Here is an 18,212-nt window from a genome sequence, read left to right as displayed (position 1 = left end):
GTAGCAAGGTCATGAACCTTGCAATAATCTGAGAGCTGAAAATTGAACACATAAGCACAAACCAATGCCTGTCTTACACATGCGTTGGCTCTGAAAACAACATACTGGGAAAAAAAAAACTGCATGTGAGTGTAATATAGATCAAATTAGTGTAAACAAGTCACATGGCAGCCAATCCAGACAAGCAAGATTCCAAAGGATTATCAATGGAGTACAGTGTGGACTAGTCTGAACAAATACCAAAACAACATTTGAAGCGAAGACTTTCAGAGATTCCTAGAAAACAGTGTATTTTCAGTGAGTAACCTGAGGAGTGTTTTATTTTCTACCCTGCAGCCAAGTGTGTATGTTGCGAAATGAGTGGAGAAAGTTGGGGAGGGTGAGGTTGTCAGCAGGTTAGGCAGGGAAACAGAGACACAGTGTGAAAGAAAACAGGAGAGGAAAAGATGAGAGAAACAACTGTGGGGGGGGGGGGGGGGGGGGGGCAAACACATGGTGACAGCAAGTGCTGGGGTAAACCACTAAGCTCTAATGAATATTTAAGACTACTGTATGTGGTAATGGGCACACTCATATGTCACTTTTAATAAAAACTTGTGGGTAACTAAATACTTTTAGAGTCAGAAAAAAACAAGTTTTCACTTAGACTAAAAACAACATCTTCCCACCATGAGTCACAACACGAGAAGAGGATAGGAATTCAGGCTCATGAAATATCCGCAGTCATATTTCTATACTTACCTCCATGACCAGGAAAACAAAGTTGGGTGTTTCCTGGAAGAGAAGAAGCACAAAATCAGTTACAGAAGCCATTTATCCTGGAGCAGCTGTCAGCTTAACCACATGGCCCTAAGTAAACATTCAAAATACAGAACACCAGCACTCACCATAATTGACGACTATGCTATCTGTGAACATGTATTTTTGACTGATGAAAGTATTACATGTTACTTATGATGCTGGTAATGATTCAAGTTCTGCATTATACCGTATGCTGCGCAGCCACAAGTCACAAAACAATATGCCCCAATTACCATAAATCAATGTATAGAAATCAAACAGTGGAAATAGAAACATGGCGGAGTGGGCAGGGGTTACCTTAAAGCAGTAAATTAAGATGAAATCCAGTTTTAAACCTGATCTAGATCTAAACGTGTGTAGCATTAAAGGAAACATGCTTTAGGTAAAGACTGTGTTACTGTGTTTAGAAATTACATTTGGCAAAAAAAAGGTCTGTACCAACATGGTGGTTAACGGTTGAATATTAACTCCTCCAAGGAGGAGTTTCATTAACAGACTGTTACGAGCACATCAGCTTTGCAGGAATGTTTTCAGATGAGTCAGAAACATTACTTTTTATTGTCAGATTACAAAACAGGAGACCTCCATCCGTAGTACTAATATCACTAGTGGCACACAGTGCTTGTTTACTGTGTAATGAAGGTGTACACAAGTTACATCAGCCTTTAAGTTTGTATTTGGTCAATCAGGGACGCTCAGTTTGCATTTCTGCTTTGAAAACCAGTTACGCAAACACATGAACTTAATAATTACCGCATTATTGAGGTATTATAAAAGCAGATTTAGGTGCTCTATCTATTTAATTTATCTATTTATCACTCTTTATTGGTACTCATACAAAACACTGTATCTCCCTCATAATAGAAGATGGATAATTTAGAACAGTACAAGTAAACAGAGCAGTGACTGAATTACTGTACATCAAAATGAACACACTGAACTTATGGCATGAGAAATGTACATGTTTTGTCTGTGGAATGGTCAGCTTGTACATGGGAGCGAATCAAAGCAAAATGATACTGACAAGAACTTTTGGATCCATGAGCATTTCTAACTAGCAGAACACAACAACACAAAAGTAATCCTGTATGTTTCACAACCTTAAAAGCCTAAAATCATTCCACACATAAACAAATACCACTGACCACTAGCTACAGTACTGTGCCACCACGTAGGTCAACTGATGTGTGACCACAGGCTAATGGGCTTGTTTGTTTGGTTGGTAAGTAGCTCAGTCTTTTCCAATCCTACACAATGTTTTGTCCAACTGAGGCAGGTGGTGGAGGGGGATGGGCCACCAGTATCCATTCTGACTGCATGTGTGTGAGAATATATGTGTGTGTTAGGGGGTTTGGGGGGGGGGGGGGTTACATAATGAGGTCGTATTCTGCACAGCAATTTGGAGATGGAGGGGGATGGGAGTGAAGTGTCAGGGGTCACAGAAGTGAGGGAAACTGATACATCAACGTCTCATCACAAAATACACAGACACACACGCAGACGTAGTCATAGAGGTTAGTGTTGACCGGCAATCGTCACTGAAAAACATTGTTACACAACCACAAACTGCAGCGTCCACTACCAGACGTCAGAGAAAACTGAGATCAACAAACGGCAGAGTACTTCTGAGAAAAGCTGCTGCCCGAAGAGACCTTTATTTTATTGTGCGTATTCACACACTGTCATCTCTGGCAGCTGCAGTTGCCTCACTTTGCTCTGTTGCCTAATTGCTGAGAAGTGAGATGAATTTCAAGAGGCAGGTGGTGACTGCAGCTCATAGGGCTGTCTTTGTTTGTGAGGACCTTAAGAGGAAGTAGCTGCTAACAACAGTTAGCTCAAACTGTTTACATGATCAAATGTTTTCTGGAAGGTGGTGTACACGGTGGCTACATTAGAAATAAAAATCAGTGGACTTTGGACACTGATGGGCAAGCTGCCAAATGAGGGCTGGGCTTCAAATCATTTTGTTCCAGTACAAAATATTCTCAAACAGCTATGATATAAATAGCCCCTCTGTCACCATAACCTTGTCACACTGTTTAGAAGCTGTTTCGCAAGCAACCAAATCTGCAGGCTGGACAGAAGGATGAAAAAATGTTGTTATCTTCAACTATAAAAACTGACTACATAATACACACGCAGTAAAAACACACAGACATAAAAACAATCAGGACTACCAAGAGTAAGTGTGAGCCAAATCAACACTGTGTCACGTTAGTTCTTCAATTATTGCGTCACACTCCAACTCCAGGAGTGCAAAGTTATGTAACAATATGGGGGATGGGATATAGCCAAAGTGGAGAGGGTGGAGGCGGGGTGGGTGGGTGTACTGGGGAGGGGGGAGGTTAAGTCTTTGTGGAGAGCTGGCGTGTTTTTGTCACGCAAGCTACAAGCGTAATCCGGGGTATTCTGAGTAAACTGGTGTCATTCAGGAGTAAAGTCTGCGCTTTGACATAACAGCAGCACACAATGACAGATGACTATGTCAGCACCAGCAGCAGGAAAACACTAATTATGTGCTGACTGAGGACAAAAGGTCAGGACTGCTTGTTGGACAAAGAGGAGAGAGTGATTATTATTTTGCAGTTGTACAATTTGTTATTACACAGATATATGGAAAGGAACAGTACATCCAATAAAAGTGTGCACTAGAAGTAATGTGAGTCACAGCACTAAGGCTATAACTAGTGATTATTTTCATTATATAAATAGGAGGCGATTTATTTTCTTCTTCATTAATTGTTACATCTCTCCACAGCACGACTGCATTTCCACATGAAGGTTCAAGACAGTGAAATATAGAAATCTTATACATACTTTCATATGTATACAAAACTTAAGTTGTATTAGTCCTCAAGAAACGTGTTATGCAAAAGAGCTGTGTATTATAGATCACATGAGAGTGTTTGCACATCCTTATGTGTATGATATAGTCTAAGCACATGGTCATACCAGATGACAGGGTGTGTGTGTGTGCGTGCGTGTGTGTGTCCAAGTGCCTCAGTGAGCAGCAACAGCTTCTGTCCCAGCCAGTCAAATGCTTGGAAAGCAAAGCTGTGTAAAGGAATGTGGACCGACGCCAGGGAAGTTCATAATGCACGTTTTCTAGGAAAACTCAGTGGGTTCCAAAAATCCCCCCTCAAAGCATTCAGGAACATGTACTGCCCTTTTTTATTCTCAGTCCCCTTCATGTCAGACCTCAATACCTTGTGTAATTATCACACACATACACACACACACACACACACACACACACACACATACACCACACAAACCAGGCTGGGGCCCCCTTTCCAGGCTAGAACATAAAGTTCCTCAGTAGCAACCTCAGCCCTTGTGAAGCTCACAAACACCCCCCCACCCCCCCCCCCCCCAAAATCCATTTGTGTAAAACCCTTATATACGAAATATCACCTACAATGTGCCACCTCATCTGACTATTATATTTTGCTTACGATGACCATGAGATGTGGTTCAAAGGTCTGTAAATCTGAAAGATCCAAAAGTTCCAGAGAACGCTAGTAAGCAAACATTGGGATTAAAAAAAAACTGGTGGGCTATTTATAGGGATTTAAAGATATTTTGCCAGCTGGAGGGAATTTCAAATTTGCCTTCCTTGGATGTGTGCAGGGTTAATATTTTTTTTAATTGTGAAATCATAACAAACACACCTCCTGTAACCTCTGTTGCCAATCCAAACAAAGCTGCAGTATGCATCATGAATGAGGTAAAGGAGAGAGAGGGAGGGAGCCAAAGGGCTGCGATATGGAAGACCTTATAATTAGACCTGTCTACTTCACATGGCTGCAGCTTGCTTAACATTAACATTTCTGTAAAGGAGGACAGGGAAGCACTCGGCTGTGTGCTTAAGACTGTCATTAAATGCAGCAAATGAGCAGAGCTCCCCCAGTCTACATCACGAATAAGGACCCGCACTAAGTCACTGGTGCACATACTCCCACATGCAGCCCTGCAGTCTTTTGTCAAAGCAGTTATTTTGAGAGGCTGACAGGTAGCTGGTACTTCTTTATCCATTCACGCACAGGTAGCCTGAGGCTTACCGCATTCACAAAAGCTGGCAGAGGCTATACAAGTGTATGTACATGTAAAGCAACATTTAAGATTTCTAATTCAATGACATTTGCTTTTTACATTTCCATTTTTACGTCTAAGTCGGCGAACAATCCTACATACACTGAAAATCTGCAGAGTTAAGAAAAAAAAAAAAAGAACTGTGATTGTTTTCTTTTGCACACTCAGCAAAAGAACATAAGAAGTGCTGAAGTGCTACGGGTGTAAACGTATTACCATACAATGTGATGTGAATGAACACCTCCATTGTGAAACTAAATCAAACGTACAGAAGAACATAGCAGTTCTTTTGAGTGTTTATTCAGCGTTCGGGCCAATAAAATGCAGTCTAATCTACATGGTGCTGGCATATGCAAGCAGCAAGAGTACATCAACAGAAACATAGTCAGCTGGGCTGTGAGCCGTTTAGAAAGAAGAGCCAAGATTAGAATTTAAATAGACAGACAGATACACTTTATTGATCCCAAGCTGGGAAATTACAGTAGGACTGGATTTAAGATGTTCATGACAAAATCTGTTGTTCCTCTTTAGAATGTTGATACAACAAACACTGGAAAGCATTAGAGCACCTAAATGGGCTTGATTCAACTTAAATATCTTTGAAAATTTGAAATTTCAGTGTCTGTTTGGGTTGAACTTCTCTTCCTGCATATTGCCATCCGTCAAATGCTTGCTGGCATCCTACTACAATTGATACTACAGCCGCTCTAAGCTGAGAGTCTGTGCGAGTACTCAAAAGCTAATATCAGCATGTTAAAATGCTCACAATGACAATGCTAACATGTGGATCCATAGAGGGTATACTGACTTTATAATCATTGTAGTTTTGGTGTTATCATGTTTACATTTCCTAATAAGCAGAAAGTACAGCTGGGGTTGAGGGGAATGTCCTTTACTTTGCATGTATTTGTTTAAAAGGCAAAGATGAGGCAAAGGTAAGGCATTAAACAAAGTGAAACTGTTACATGATCATTCCACTAACTGAAAAGTCAGAGGATCACCAAAGGCACTCCATTACGTCCTGTGTGGAACGTAATTATCTGCACCAAATTTCATGGATGTCCATCCAACGATTGACAGACAGATCATTCAAAACTGCAAATGTAAACCTCATGTTGCAGCTAAAGAAAATTCAGGAGAACACTGAGGTCAGTAGCATTTATCCTCTGAGAGCCATGAACGCCTGGGCAAAATTTCATAGTTATCTACCTACTAGCTGTTGAGGTATTTCTGTCTGGACCATAGTGGTGAAATGACCTACTGACACTTCTTCAACCCTGTTTGGCATTTGGGAATGAGCTTGAACTTCATTTCTTTGGCTTTGGCTACATCCATGTGTGTCAGTGCCAGCAGCCTTGAACCACAGATGAACCACTGCATTGGCAAAATCATGCTTATCAAAAGGTCAAACACTCTCATCACCTTTTATGGGACTCTAACTGACTGAAAAGCCTTTTCAGGGCAGTCTTTTCAGGGCAGGAATGTTTTGCTGTTATCCCGCTTCCCCGCTATGTAAAAAATGGATGGATACAGAATTGGGAGGTAGCATCATTCTGCCTTAAAGTCAGCAGCGGAGGTAGTAACAGAGCTGAAGCAACATATGTGTAAAAAGAGTGAGCCGGCAGGAGGTGAACCATACTCGATGTAGACACCGCTGTGTTACACATCACACCTCTTTTGCTTCAAGAAAGCCAGCATGCCACCTAAAACACACACTTAAACAGAATTATGCTACTGCTGTTTGGTCAGTGTCAAAAAGCAAAGCTGGTGAAATGTCGAGTCTTCTGTATGGTAGTAATGCGGGATGTCGGTGTAAAGACTCGCCCTTTCCCAGCAGCTATCAGCTGTCAGCAAGTCTATCAGTAAGCACTTAGTGTGTACAGCAGACAGGTCGGAGGGCTAGGTTTATGGATCATCATTACCACACTTTAAATAGGTAACCCACATGCTGCTGGCAAAGACACTTATGTCAAATCTGGGTCAAAATTTCAGTATTTCAGCTGCTTTAACAAATGTCAGATACTCTACTTATACTCTAACTTATGCTCTTTCAAACAGATTTTTTTTTTTAAACGCAGATGTTGGTTGTTTGTATCAGTTGTTAAACAAGATCATTTCATGCTGCTTCAAATGTTGTAAATGTTTTAATGGACAGCCATTTAACAATGTCTACCTTTTACACAAAGGTCTAAAAATAGAGCATAATGAGTAAAGATCTTGGCTTTTTCTGATCATATACAGAGATTAAGTGAGACTCAACAGTTGAACCAATTCAGGTTACACTTCCTGTTCTGTTGGGTAAACCCATTAAGCATGTGGTTCTAGTAGCAACAACAACCACAACAACAACAGCTGAAGAGGCTGGGAAGAAGGATGAAATGAGGGAATAAAACTGATGAGAAACAGCAACATGAGAAAACGTAAATAAAAGTGAGTTAAATACACAAATAAACAAGAATAGAAACAAAAAAAGAGGGGGGAAAGTGGCAGCTGCTGGTTCGTCTTGGTTACCAAAAGGCAGCCAACACACCAGACTCAGATTAACAGACACCATGGGAGGAAATGCACACCATCACACTGCCTACCAACACACAGGCCGATACTGCAGGGGATGGAAAAAAAAGAAACGCCGTCTGGTCAGAAAAAGAGACAGCGAGACGCTGTGCATGATCTCTGCAAGACAAGCCCAATGGATTTTACAGCAACAGAGATAGAGGTGACAGGAGGGAAGCAAACAACATCAAGAAAGGATGAACATGAATAAAATAACTCAATGTGGGCTTTGAGGGACTCTGAATGCAACAAAAGAAAAGAAAGAAGAAAGAAAGAAAGCAGCTGCAGTATCTCAGTGTCTGTCTATAGACAGTACCTTGGTTTGTGGTTGTGAAATGCAGGGGATGGGATCAATGTTGATTTTTGCTTCACAGCTGGTTTGTCCCCTGATATAATGTAAAAGTACAAAAGTACTGGCATCAAATATATAAGTGCTCAATATGCAGAATGGTCACTTCGAAGTAGTATCTATGGGCGTTGTGTTGGAAGAGAGTAGAGTATGAAGAGTATGGTCTTACAGGATATTATAGTTACAGGTTTTGATGCATTAATGTTGTGGAGCTAATTTTAATTGGACTATACATATTCTTTGTATTACTTTACCTACTGCTGGGCTGCTTGTGAATCTCCCCCTGGGGACCCATAAAGCCTCACTGATATAATAATATCAGAATTTATTTACTGATTATATTTCATTGCTCAGTTGACCTTGTGTTGATGATGTGAATATGACAATAAAGCTCTCTGAATCGTGAATGGTCGAATCTTGAATCTATTTTGTACTCTACTCTACTCTATTTTGTGTTAATCTAAATCTGCAAAGTAATTAATGCTGTCTGAAAAATGTGGTGGAGTATAATATTTGCCTCTGAGATGTAGAAGAATAAAGTAAAAGAAGAATAAAAATATACTCAAGTAAAGCATTTGAGTAAAATACAAATACCTCATAAATGAACATAACTAATGCTAGCTAGTTTAGCTAATACTACATATGAGGAAGGTGCCTTTGAACAGTCTGCACATTACGTACACTGTGTTGTTCTGTAAGGCAGTGGCTACTGTACCGTTACCAGCTCAGGCTGCAGGTAATCTAACTTTACTTATAGCCAACCTGCATGCCATGGATAATCCTTAATGACTAATTCACTTTAGCCTGAGCAAACAAAGTACTGCAATGTAGCCTTCAAACATGAAAAGGGTAACAATGCAGGTTAATGTTCAATATAATAATAAAAGCTTACCTTACACACACACACGCGCACACCCCTTTAAAAACTTCAAACATCAACTGATCGATAGGACTCACATGTTTGTTGTGCTGCAGTCAATCAAAAAAACTGGGAGGCTGAAATTCTTTCAAGCCTTCAACCAGTCAACTGGTCATTGGGGAATAAAAAAAAAAAGAAGATCAACTTTATTTTATTTGTGTACCTGCCTTTCTCTCACACAGGCATGCACCGCAACCCAGCATGCAGGAGGCACGCTCGACCCTGGCGCTACCACTCCACTAAACCAAACGGAGCATTTAATACTCCAGTAGCTGAGATCAGACAGACGACCTCCTGTTGAGTGCTACATGTTTGAGAGGGAAACTCTGGACAATAACCCCATCTGATTCTCTGGAGCAACACTGTCCAGGGTTCACATGAGAACCCTCTCACTCAATATCCCACCCACAGCGCTATCCGACTAGTTACATGCCATGAGTAGCCTATCAACACTTGTGTGATTGCTAAAGAAATAATTCATGTGCATGATCGGAAAGTTTACAACTTCTTTTTCTTTCTATTTTCAATACCATTCATTCAAGGAACAAAAGCAGTTGATTGCGTTGAATATGAAAATCAAGAACCAGCTCTTAAAAATCACAGTTACACTGCATGTGTCTTTAAGTCTTGTCACTGATGGAAGCCGTTATTCTGCTGTCTCCTGCCTGCTGAGTAATGACTGGGTTACTGAGCCGTCTGCCTCTACAAGAGGTTATTACATCAGGATGGAGAGCTGAGGATGGGTGGAGGAGTGGAAGGCTGGATGGATTGCGGGAGGCTTACACAAACACAAAAGTACCATTACTATGTAGGAAGTGCTTCATCATTACTTGAACCGACTCCTCATTTCTTCTCCTTATTGGAAGTACACTCAAACCTAAGGGACTTTTTACAGCCAATTCAGGGTATCATAAGAAACACTTGATTTCTACTATATCTAATAAGGACTTCTGTGACTGAAGAAATAAACAGAACATCAGGTTGAAGAGGAAGGAGTTCTGGACAGAATCACAGTCTGTGTCCCTGTTCACGACAAGTTCTATTTGAAAAACGATAAATAAAAACATCTGCTGAAGTTGTGTGCCCGCAAACCAGTGCATAAAAGGCAATGACAGCCTGTCACAAAGGCCACCAGCAGCAAAAATGAATAAACTAATAACATCACTAATGCACTACAACAATGTAAACATAAATGCTAGAGACAGCAACCTTTGAAAAATTGAAAATATTTTGCTTCCAGTAATGAATATGTATTTTCAAAACACTTTTCATCCACCAGACTCTGAAGGTGGACACGGCAGGAATATGTGATATGGGACTCCCTGCCAGAAGACAAAGAGGATTTGAGCCGTGTGCTAATTTAACACATGAACGTGGGCCTTCAGGTGGGTATCAACCAGTGTACTGCCAATAGTATGGTCTTTCAGATTCAGTACAGTATGCTCTTTTCCACTGAGTCATACTTCATGCTTTCTATAAGCTTCATGGTTTGGCCAAAAGCCTTAAAAAGAGGTTTGTTTGGGTGCTGTAGTCTTGTAAAATCTATTTTCAGAAATGCATGAAATTGCAGTTTCACATCCAGCTCTCTGCAGTCTGTGCATAAGAACCCTTCTAAGGCTGTTTTGATATTTCCTGTACTGAGACGCCATGCCCCATGACTACAGACAGACAGTCGGAACAATTATTGCAAGGCAGTGTCGGCCATCAGTCACTTGAGAACACATGCAAGATTCTAAAACCTCAATAGCAGTCTCAAGTGTTTGTGGTTTATAGGTTTATACCGTGGACTGGAGATACCTTTTTTCTAAATATTAAAGCTTGTTTATCTAATGTAGATTATCTGGCTCAGACTGAATGATTTTAGCTGTTCTATAGATGTCTGCAGATGAATACAAATAGATACCGGTAATGTCCAAGGGAGGACCCCGGAGTGCCCGGAGAAAGCCCACGCAGGCACAGGGAGAACATACAAACTCCAAACAGAAGGACTCAGATCCTTGACTCAGACCTGAACCCTGTTACTGTGAGGCGACAGTGCTAACCACTGCACCACTATGCTGCCAATGTAATGGTCAAATCATGATAACAATGTCAAGCTACTGGTAAGTTATCTCAACTGAAGCAAAAGATATCAGAAGTTATCAGATATATTGATCCGAGCGATGGCTCCGCCTCCTCTTTACTGGGATACTGTTACATTAGCTGAGGTTACAATTTTAGAGACGAAGAGGACAAGCCGCTGCTGCTGCAGCTCAGCCTTGCATGTCCAGAGCGTGAATAAAGTCATTCTGATGTATTGATCTGCTGGTGTTAGTGATTGAGGACTCAAGTTAAAGTTGATCATCTGTTGATCATCAGACTCATCAACAACATGATCTGGACTAGCTTTTTAAATCTCAAATCAGTACAGAGATGCACTGCTATAACTTTTGCTGTGTGTGCAAACAAAACTTGTAGCAGCCAACAGTGGGGATGTATCAGGGGCTAATACACATTATTAGTGAGCAAAGAGACTGATGCTTTGAACCAATATATATTTTCAGATAAATTTAGCAACCAGCGATAGAATGAAACTGAGTACAATTTAATGTAGTTGAGTATTTCAATTTTCTGCTACATCGGTTAGTTCTTACAAAAGGCAGCATCAGTGCAAAAGTAGCACATTCTTAATTTAATGGACAAGAAAAAGATGATTGGAAAATTGCTGAATACTGAATCCCAAAAAATTGGCCAGTGTAATGATTGGTTTACCCCTATTCATTCTGTCATTTGTCATAGTGCAACTGGTGGCAGGAAGGCTGTACAGAGAAAACATTTTATGGCATTAACTGTTACTATGGTACATTCTGTCTCAAACTGTGTATTGATAGGTTTGTAGAAGATGCTGTGATCAGATTGACTTTACAGAAGCTACCCAGATGAACCCTGACAAGTGAACTGATAGGATTGAACCACTACAACACAGTACAACCCTGAATCAGCCTTATTCAGCAGCAAACTGAAGGACTAGCCAATAGTAAAATTGAATATTTGAGTAGATTCACGTTTTTCAGCTCTTGCTCCATGGATGTTTACACAGACAAGGTCTCAGACATAACATAACCTGCCTGTCTCTCATTAAAAAGACTGAAAGAGCAAACGAAACTCAGTGGAGACACTGAAACAGTATTGAATACTAAAAGTCACTGGTTACTTCGTTTTTCAATTCAATGCAGAAAAGACAAGAAAAAAAAAGCTTACCTGGACATCATAAAGAGCCACAATGTTTTCATGCTGCAGTTCCTGAATGAAAACAGACCAGAAAAACCAGATCCGTTAGCAGAAAAATTAACTAGGTTACAGAAATGGAGCTAATGGAATGACTTTCAGTGATACTTCTAACAGGGAAGTCAAGGCTTCTGACTGTCATAGTTACAACCTCACACAAGGTCAACATCAGATCATTCTTTAACTGCACTGAAGAGATAAGTGATAGATAATCAGGTGTGATGCTCACCTTCAGGATTTTGATTTCCTTGCCAAGCAGGATCTGGGACTTGGACAGGTTCTTCTTGTTAATGCTCTTGATGGCCACCTCCCAATCTGTCTTCTGTGGAACACAAAGAGAAGGATGGAGAGGGGACAAGATTTAAAACGACTTACACTTATTCCCAATGTTCCTCTAAAATTTAACCTTAACTAGTAACAAAAGATAAATGTTTGTCACACTGTTTGATGACATTTTTCACTTGGGACAGCTAATGCTTACACTGAAGGAGCTGAAACCAAGGAAAGTTTGGCATTTCTGCTGCAAAAATGTATTATCAAAATAACTGCTGATAAATACTCTTTCTATCAATTAAACAATGAACTAACTGTTTCTGCTCCAGCTGGAAACACTTTAGTTAAGTCAACCACTGCAGTTGATGAACACAAAATCAGACCACAGACCAATCTGTCATCTTAGTCATTGCATACCTAATAGCATTCTGGCCTGCCATAGACTACCTGTTATCTCTGCCACTTACACCAAGGATCTCTTCTAATAACAGTAAAAAACAAGGGGCGTGACATTAAAACCGGATTGTGAAATAGATCAATGAAGGTTGTCTGCTGTCACTACTCATAGAGCCATGTAGAGCTGGGAAATAATTCAACACTATCCTTTTGTGACATTACTTCATCATCATATGATGTAATATTTATCAGTTTATAAATTTTGTTGTGCAGATGACTCCATACCATACCGTTCCTGAGATTCTGATTCACACATTTATCTGCAATGCTATTTTCTGCACAATTTTGCATGCATTTGCCTTCCATGACATATGCTGTAAAATCTACACTAGAAAAACATACGCATGAATATCATGATACATTACTACTCAGCCCTATTGCGGCAGTGCTCGCAGTGTGACATGGAAGCACACAATATACTTCAGTGTATGTGTGTGCGCTAAAAGCCAAGCCAGCTGACCTCAGTTACACTGTCAGCATCACCGCGTGAGAGCTGGCTCGAAGGGCGGAGGAAATTTTATCCGTCCCAATAACACCAGGTCACTTAGGTTTCTGACAGTTAGGCCAGCCTATTGCGCTGAAAGACATGCTGAATGACGAGGAACTCAGATGACAGCTAGAAAGGGAGCCAGCCTACTTAGACTAAAAGCTAAGTGGGAGGAGAGGGACCTATTTTTTTCCCTGGGCTGAGATAATGTTTCCAGATGAGCTCCTGAAGCTGGTATAAAAAGACTTATGGAGGTCACGTGAGCGCAAAGGCTCTCAGGACATGTGCTGCACATGCAAACACACAACTGAGGACATGGGAATGAACCCAGGAGAGAACTTTTCTATGCCCTTGAGAAAGCCACACACCAACAGCATGGACAAACAAGGAGCTAAAGAAGCAGTTCTATGAATAAGAAGACTTTTGAATGAATCTAGGTTAAAAGGAGATGTTCTTGCTCTGTGGGTGCACTCAGCCTAGAGCCTGGCACAAGAGTGAGACTGCATGTGAGTGATATGAGTCTGTCTGTCTGTCTGTCTGTGTGTGTGTGTGTGTGTGTGTGTGTGTCTGCGTGTGTGTGAGATAAACTGCCAACTGAGTTGCATCCATCCCCAGCTCACTGACAGCCTGCCCAGCCAAGTGTGACTGAGCCACCAACACAACGCCCATAGATAAAAGTGACCACATCATGTAATGCTGAAGGGTGAGGAGGAGGTGTGGGCATGAGGGAGGGACAAACTAAACTAATGGCACAGTAGCACACCATGTAACTGACAGTTAAGGAGTATAAAGCAGGTCTCTTTTGCTACGAGTCATGCTGTAAAGACAGAAGCACGCCTTCGTTGCCCAAAATAATGCATGACCTCATTCATGAATCACAGCTGATTGTAGAGGTGTGAGCAGCAAAGAGATTAGCATGAGCAACACCGCAACCAGTCACTGGGCAGAGGTGTTATGACAGACCCTGGGAGAATGAGAATGACAGCAAAACACTATGACACCAAATATACATCTTATTTTGGTAATTATAGAAACCGACACTTTTAGCCTACACGATCCTCAAAGGATCTTCAGGTGAACTTCTTTTAACACACACAGATGACGCAACCTGTGTGTGGCATTAACAGAACAAGTATGAATGAATGCCGAGCTATTATTCCTGAAGCAGTAAGTCTGACATATCTAATATCAACACGATCACAAGAGCAGCTTTTTCTGTTTTGTATCATTGCAAAGTGAATATCTTTGTGTTTAGAACGCTTGTGAGACAAAACAAGCAATGCGAAGTCTTGGGCTCTGAAAAACGATATTTATTTTGTAACTTTTTTCGACAAAACAATGAATCAATTAAACAAGATTATAAATCAGCAACTTAATCGTTGGTTGCAGCCATGTTGCACATAATTTAATGTTTCTGATTATTCATACTGAACATGTTTCATCCACATGCACACTAAAGGGAATGAGATGGGCCTTGTTGAACCCGTCTGCTGTGCCATGCTGCTACTGGTCTATCTGAGTTGTTAAGTTTTGCAGAGTTGCAGAGGGTAAAGCTGTTGCAACAATGCGTGAAAGCATTTTTTTGTTTGTTTGTTTGTTTGTTTGTTTTTCCAGAATGTAGATGTAACTGGATTTAGACATAAAATTACATCTTAAAGGGTTTGGTTTATGACTGCAGAAAGTCAAAAACACAACTGTTGCAATACAATTAGCTGACCCTCCCCTGAGAAATATCTCTGATGAGTCATTGTGTAATTTCTTGAAATTACAATGTAACAGGAGCCCATATGTAGCATCCAGCACCACCTAAACAATGAAGCAATCCGTCACGTCTGTCTGACGCAGGTGGCTCTAGCCTTCCTGTTCCTCTGAGGTGGAAATAATCCTATAAATAGGCTAAATGGCATGGAGATGATAGGACTTAAATGATAAATACACTGAAGACATGCCAGGGTCGTTCTAACACTACAGGGAGACATGTGAGCAGGATGTGCTCACACATGCAGAGCTTCCAGTGATCACCGGGTGATCATTTGCAGGTTGTGAGACTGTTACTGAGTCACCTGAAGAGACAGAAGCTGCTCTGAAGCAGGGAGTGTGGGGATGGTTTAATGTGGCTTACACTGAGGAATTCAGGACCATCTGTTTAAAACCAGTAGCAACGGGGACAACGTGATGTCATCTCCTGCATCTCTGTCACACACACACACACACACACAAATAAACACCATTTCTGCGTCCGTCTGTTATAGAAAACCACACCCCAGTTAAAAATAATGAGTTAACTCAATGTCTGAGTAATACGTTAATAATCTAATAGGTTTCAGTGCTTCAGTATGAATGAAGCTTGTGCAGCTCTTACATAAGGGAGACTTGCATCCTTAAAAAGGCAAAGGAAAAACACTGCACCCCATCCTCCCTCCTGCCTCAATACGTCAGCAAGTCATTCACTGCTGCCTGACTCATCCATTTCATGAATGAAACAAATGGTTTAAATGCACTTATCCAACTGTGTGGCTGATGAAATGACAACGAAATCACCTGTCACAGAATGACTATGTGCATTACATCAGACTAGATCTACATGTTTAGTCATAAAAGCAATGCAAAATTACTACCCCCCAAAAAGGTGACAGCCCACATATGCTGCTGCAGAACTGCATTCTGCACCGCCACTCACTGACCCAGATTTTCAAATGAAGCTGCCTACTGGCCATCCTTTTTGTTCTGCAAAAGAGGAGGGAGAAGACGGGAAGAAAACATTGCATGTACACTGTTTGTTTACCTTCCTATGCCTTCCTTTGAACACCACAGCAAAGGCTCCATGTCCAACCAGGTCTTTTCTGCTGTATTCAAAATCTCCTACAGTCTCCATTGTGATGGGCTGATGGTCCGGCTGATGGTCCGGCTGATGGTCCGGCTGATGCTGGGTACTGGTGGATAGCCTTGAACGTTTGCTCTCCTTTTCAGAAAATAATCCCGGAGCAAATTATCCACTCAGTCCTGGCGATGCTGCTTCTGGCACTGCGGATTTATTTCATGACAGGCTGTTCTGATGTGCCTTATTGCATAAATAAGAGATGCAACCAGGACATGATGCACTCACACGTATACTAAGTGGGTTGAGATGTTTGTAATATCACACAGAACAGACGGCTTTGGCTAGCAACAATCCTGAGCTAAACTGTATCAGTGCCAGCTGTCAGTCTCTGACCCAGTTGGATAGCTGCAATCCAGCTTTGCATTACTCTCCAAGGAGGCTCACTAACACACTGTGTCTCCCCGGTCACCTAAACCTATTCAGAGGGACAGTCTACATGATGTCAACCCTGCTGTACATGACTATGCAAAGATTGAAATCAGCTGCAGACACCGAGCTATCTGTTAGCCTGGCAGTGACATAACCCTGTGGCTACACCTAGCGTCATCGCTGCTGCCCATAAGTCTCTGCAAACATGCTAGCAATAATATGGAAATAACGTTACCTTGTTTGGTGATACGGAATAATTTAACTTGCTTCTAGCTAAAATAAACAGGTTCTAGCAACCAATGACACTAGCCAACACCAGCGAGCTAATTCAATGTCAATGTTAACATAAAAAAAATAAAGATGCAACCCAAATGTCAACACAAAACTGTTAGTCCTTATAACGTGTCTTCTTCAACAAGATGCCCGTGTCCACGAGTCACGTTTCACTCCTCTTCAAAACAATGATGTTTCCTCAGTGAACGTTAATTTCACCCGTGAGAGATAAAACAGCACTTCGTTGTTTGCTTCGTCGCCAAGTCTGACAGGACTGCTAACGTTAGCACTAAGTGCAACTGTCGCCTTCACTTAAAATTCCTTCCTTGTTAGACTATTGTAAGCTAACTGGTTAATATGAACTGTACAGTTTTAAATCAGAGTGCAGTTCTGTCACATCACAACTGACAGCCAGTCCTCACGATCTGCCGTCGACTTGAACAATACTAGAAGCTAGAGCCATGTTCCTGCTTTATAGGCTATCCTTCCGCGGAGGCCAGCTTTAAATGGATAGCTCCTTCCGCTGCAGGAGTTAGTCCGTATATTGAGGCTCCGAGGATGCCATGAAAACTTTGTTACAAATACAAATTAAATTAAAAAAAAATGTTTACGTAAAGTTGGACCTACTTTGGTTGCATATTACTTGAAAACATCTGAGAACCCCTGAGTTGCACAAAGCGCATTTCCGATATTTATTACGCTAAAATTACATCATTGTTTTTCTTTTGGATAAAGAGAACTGGAGCTGGAGAAGAGGAGGATATTGCTGTCAACGCACCCAGATCATTTATTTTATTGATATTTTTGAAGCTGTAGGATGAAGTACTACATGAAAACACAGGAATTAATCTAAAATACCCTCTCAGACATTGAGCATGATCAATCACATTCAGACGGTGGCAAAAACAAACACTAAAACATGACATATACTGTCATCCAGGGAAATTTTTCTTTTTCTTGACAAAAAAACAAAAACAGAAAACGCATCGTTAAGAGGATACATGTTTTATGGGGGCAAACAATGGATAAGTTTATTGCTTAGCCTCTGATTAGATTTGACACCCTCTGCTGTCTGAAAACAGAACTAGTAGCAGACTTCAGTCTTCAAGACTACTGGCACTTAAAACCTGATCTGCAACGACCCGTGGAATGGCTACATAAATATACATGTCTGTAGTCAGAGGACACTGTGGTCATATTTTTTCTGTGATTTATGGGGTGTGGGAACTTGTGGGTGCTACATTCTTCAAATTCAAATTTACAGGCTAATACCAGTATCAAATATACAAGCACATATTTAATTACTTTTAAGCCAATAAAAATAAAGGCTTGGTATTGACATGCATATGTTTTGTCCCCTTTTTATTGAGTTTAATTTATTTAACTACATTCCACCACTGGAGGCAGCAGCACACCATCCAAGCCAGTGGTGCTCACTGTTTTCTCCTGTGGAAGCGGTTGTGCCTGTCTGAGCTGCAGAGAAGGTAATGCG

General features: G+C 41.0%; 1 protein-coding gene across 1 annotated transcript in view; it reads right to left on the bottom strand.

Annotated features, from left to right (window-relative positions):
* The window catches only part of ulk2 (unc-51 like autophagy activating kinase 2), a 36,649-nt gene extending 19,464 nt beyond the window's left edge, over nucleotides 1-17,185 (bottom strand). The window contains exons 1-4 of the mRNA XM_046388340.1: nucleotides 15,983-17,185; nucleotides 12,211-12,303; nucleotides 11,955-11,996; nucleotides 742-774 (exon numbers count right to left, since the gene is read on the bottom strand). Coding sequence (XP_046244296.1) covers nucleotides 742-774; nucleotides 11,955-11,996; nucleotides 12,211-12,303; nucleotides 15,983-16,072 — 258 coding nt within the window. The 5' untranslated portion in view covers nucleotides 16,073-17,185. The remainder of the gene's footprint in view (nucleotides 1-741; nucleotides 775-11,954; nucleotides 11,997-12,210; nucleotides 12,304-15,982) is intronic.
* Between the last annotated feature and the right edge of the window lie 1,027 nt (nucleotides 17,186-18,212).

The sequence above is a fragment of the Scatophagus argus genome, chromosome 5 (genome assembly GCF_020382885.2).
Source record: "Scatophagus argus isolate fScaArg1 chromosome 5, fScaArg1.pri, whole genome shotgun sequence".
In the NCBI taxonomy this organism is placed as follows: Eukaryota; Metazoa; Chordata; class Actinopteri; family Scatophagidae; genus Scatophagus; species Scatophagus argus.
This window is presented reverse-complemented; position numbering and strand designations above follow the sequence as displayed.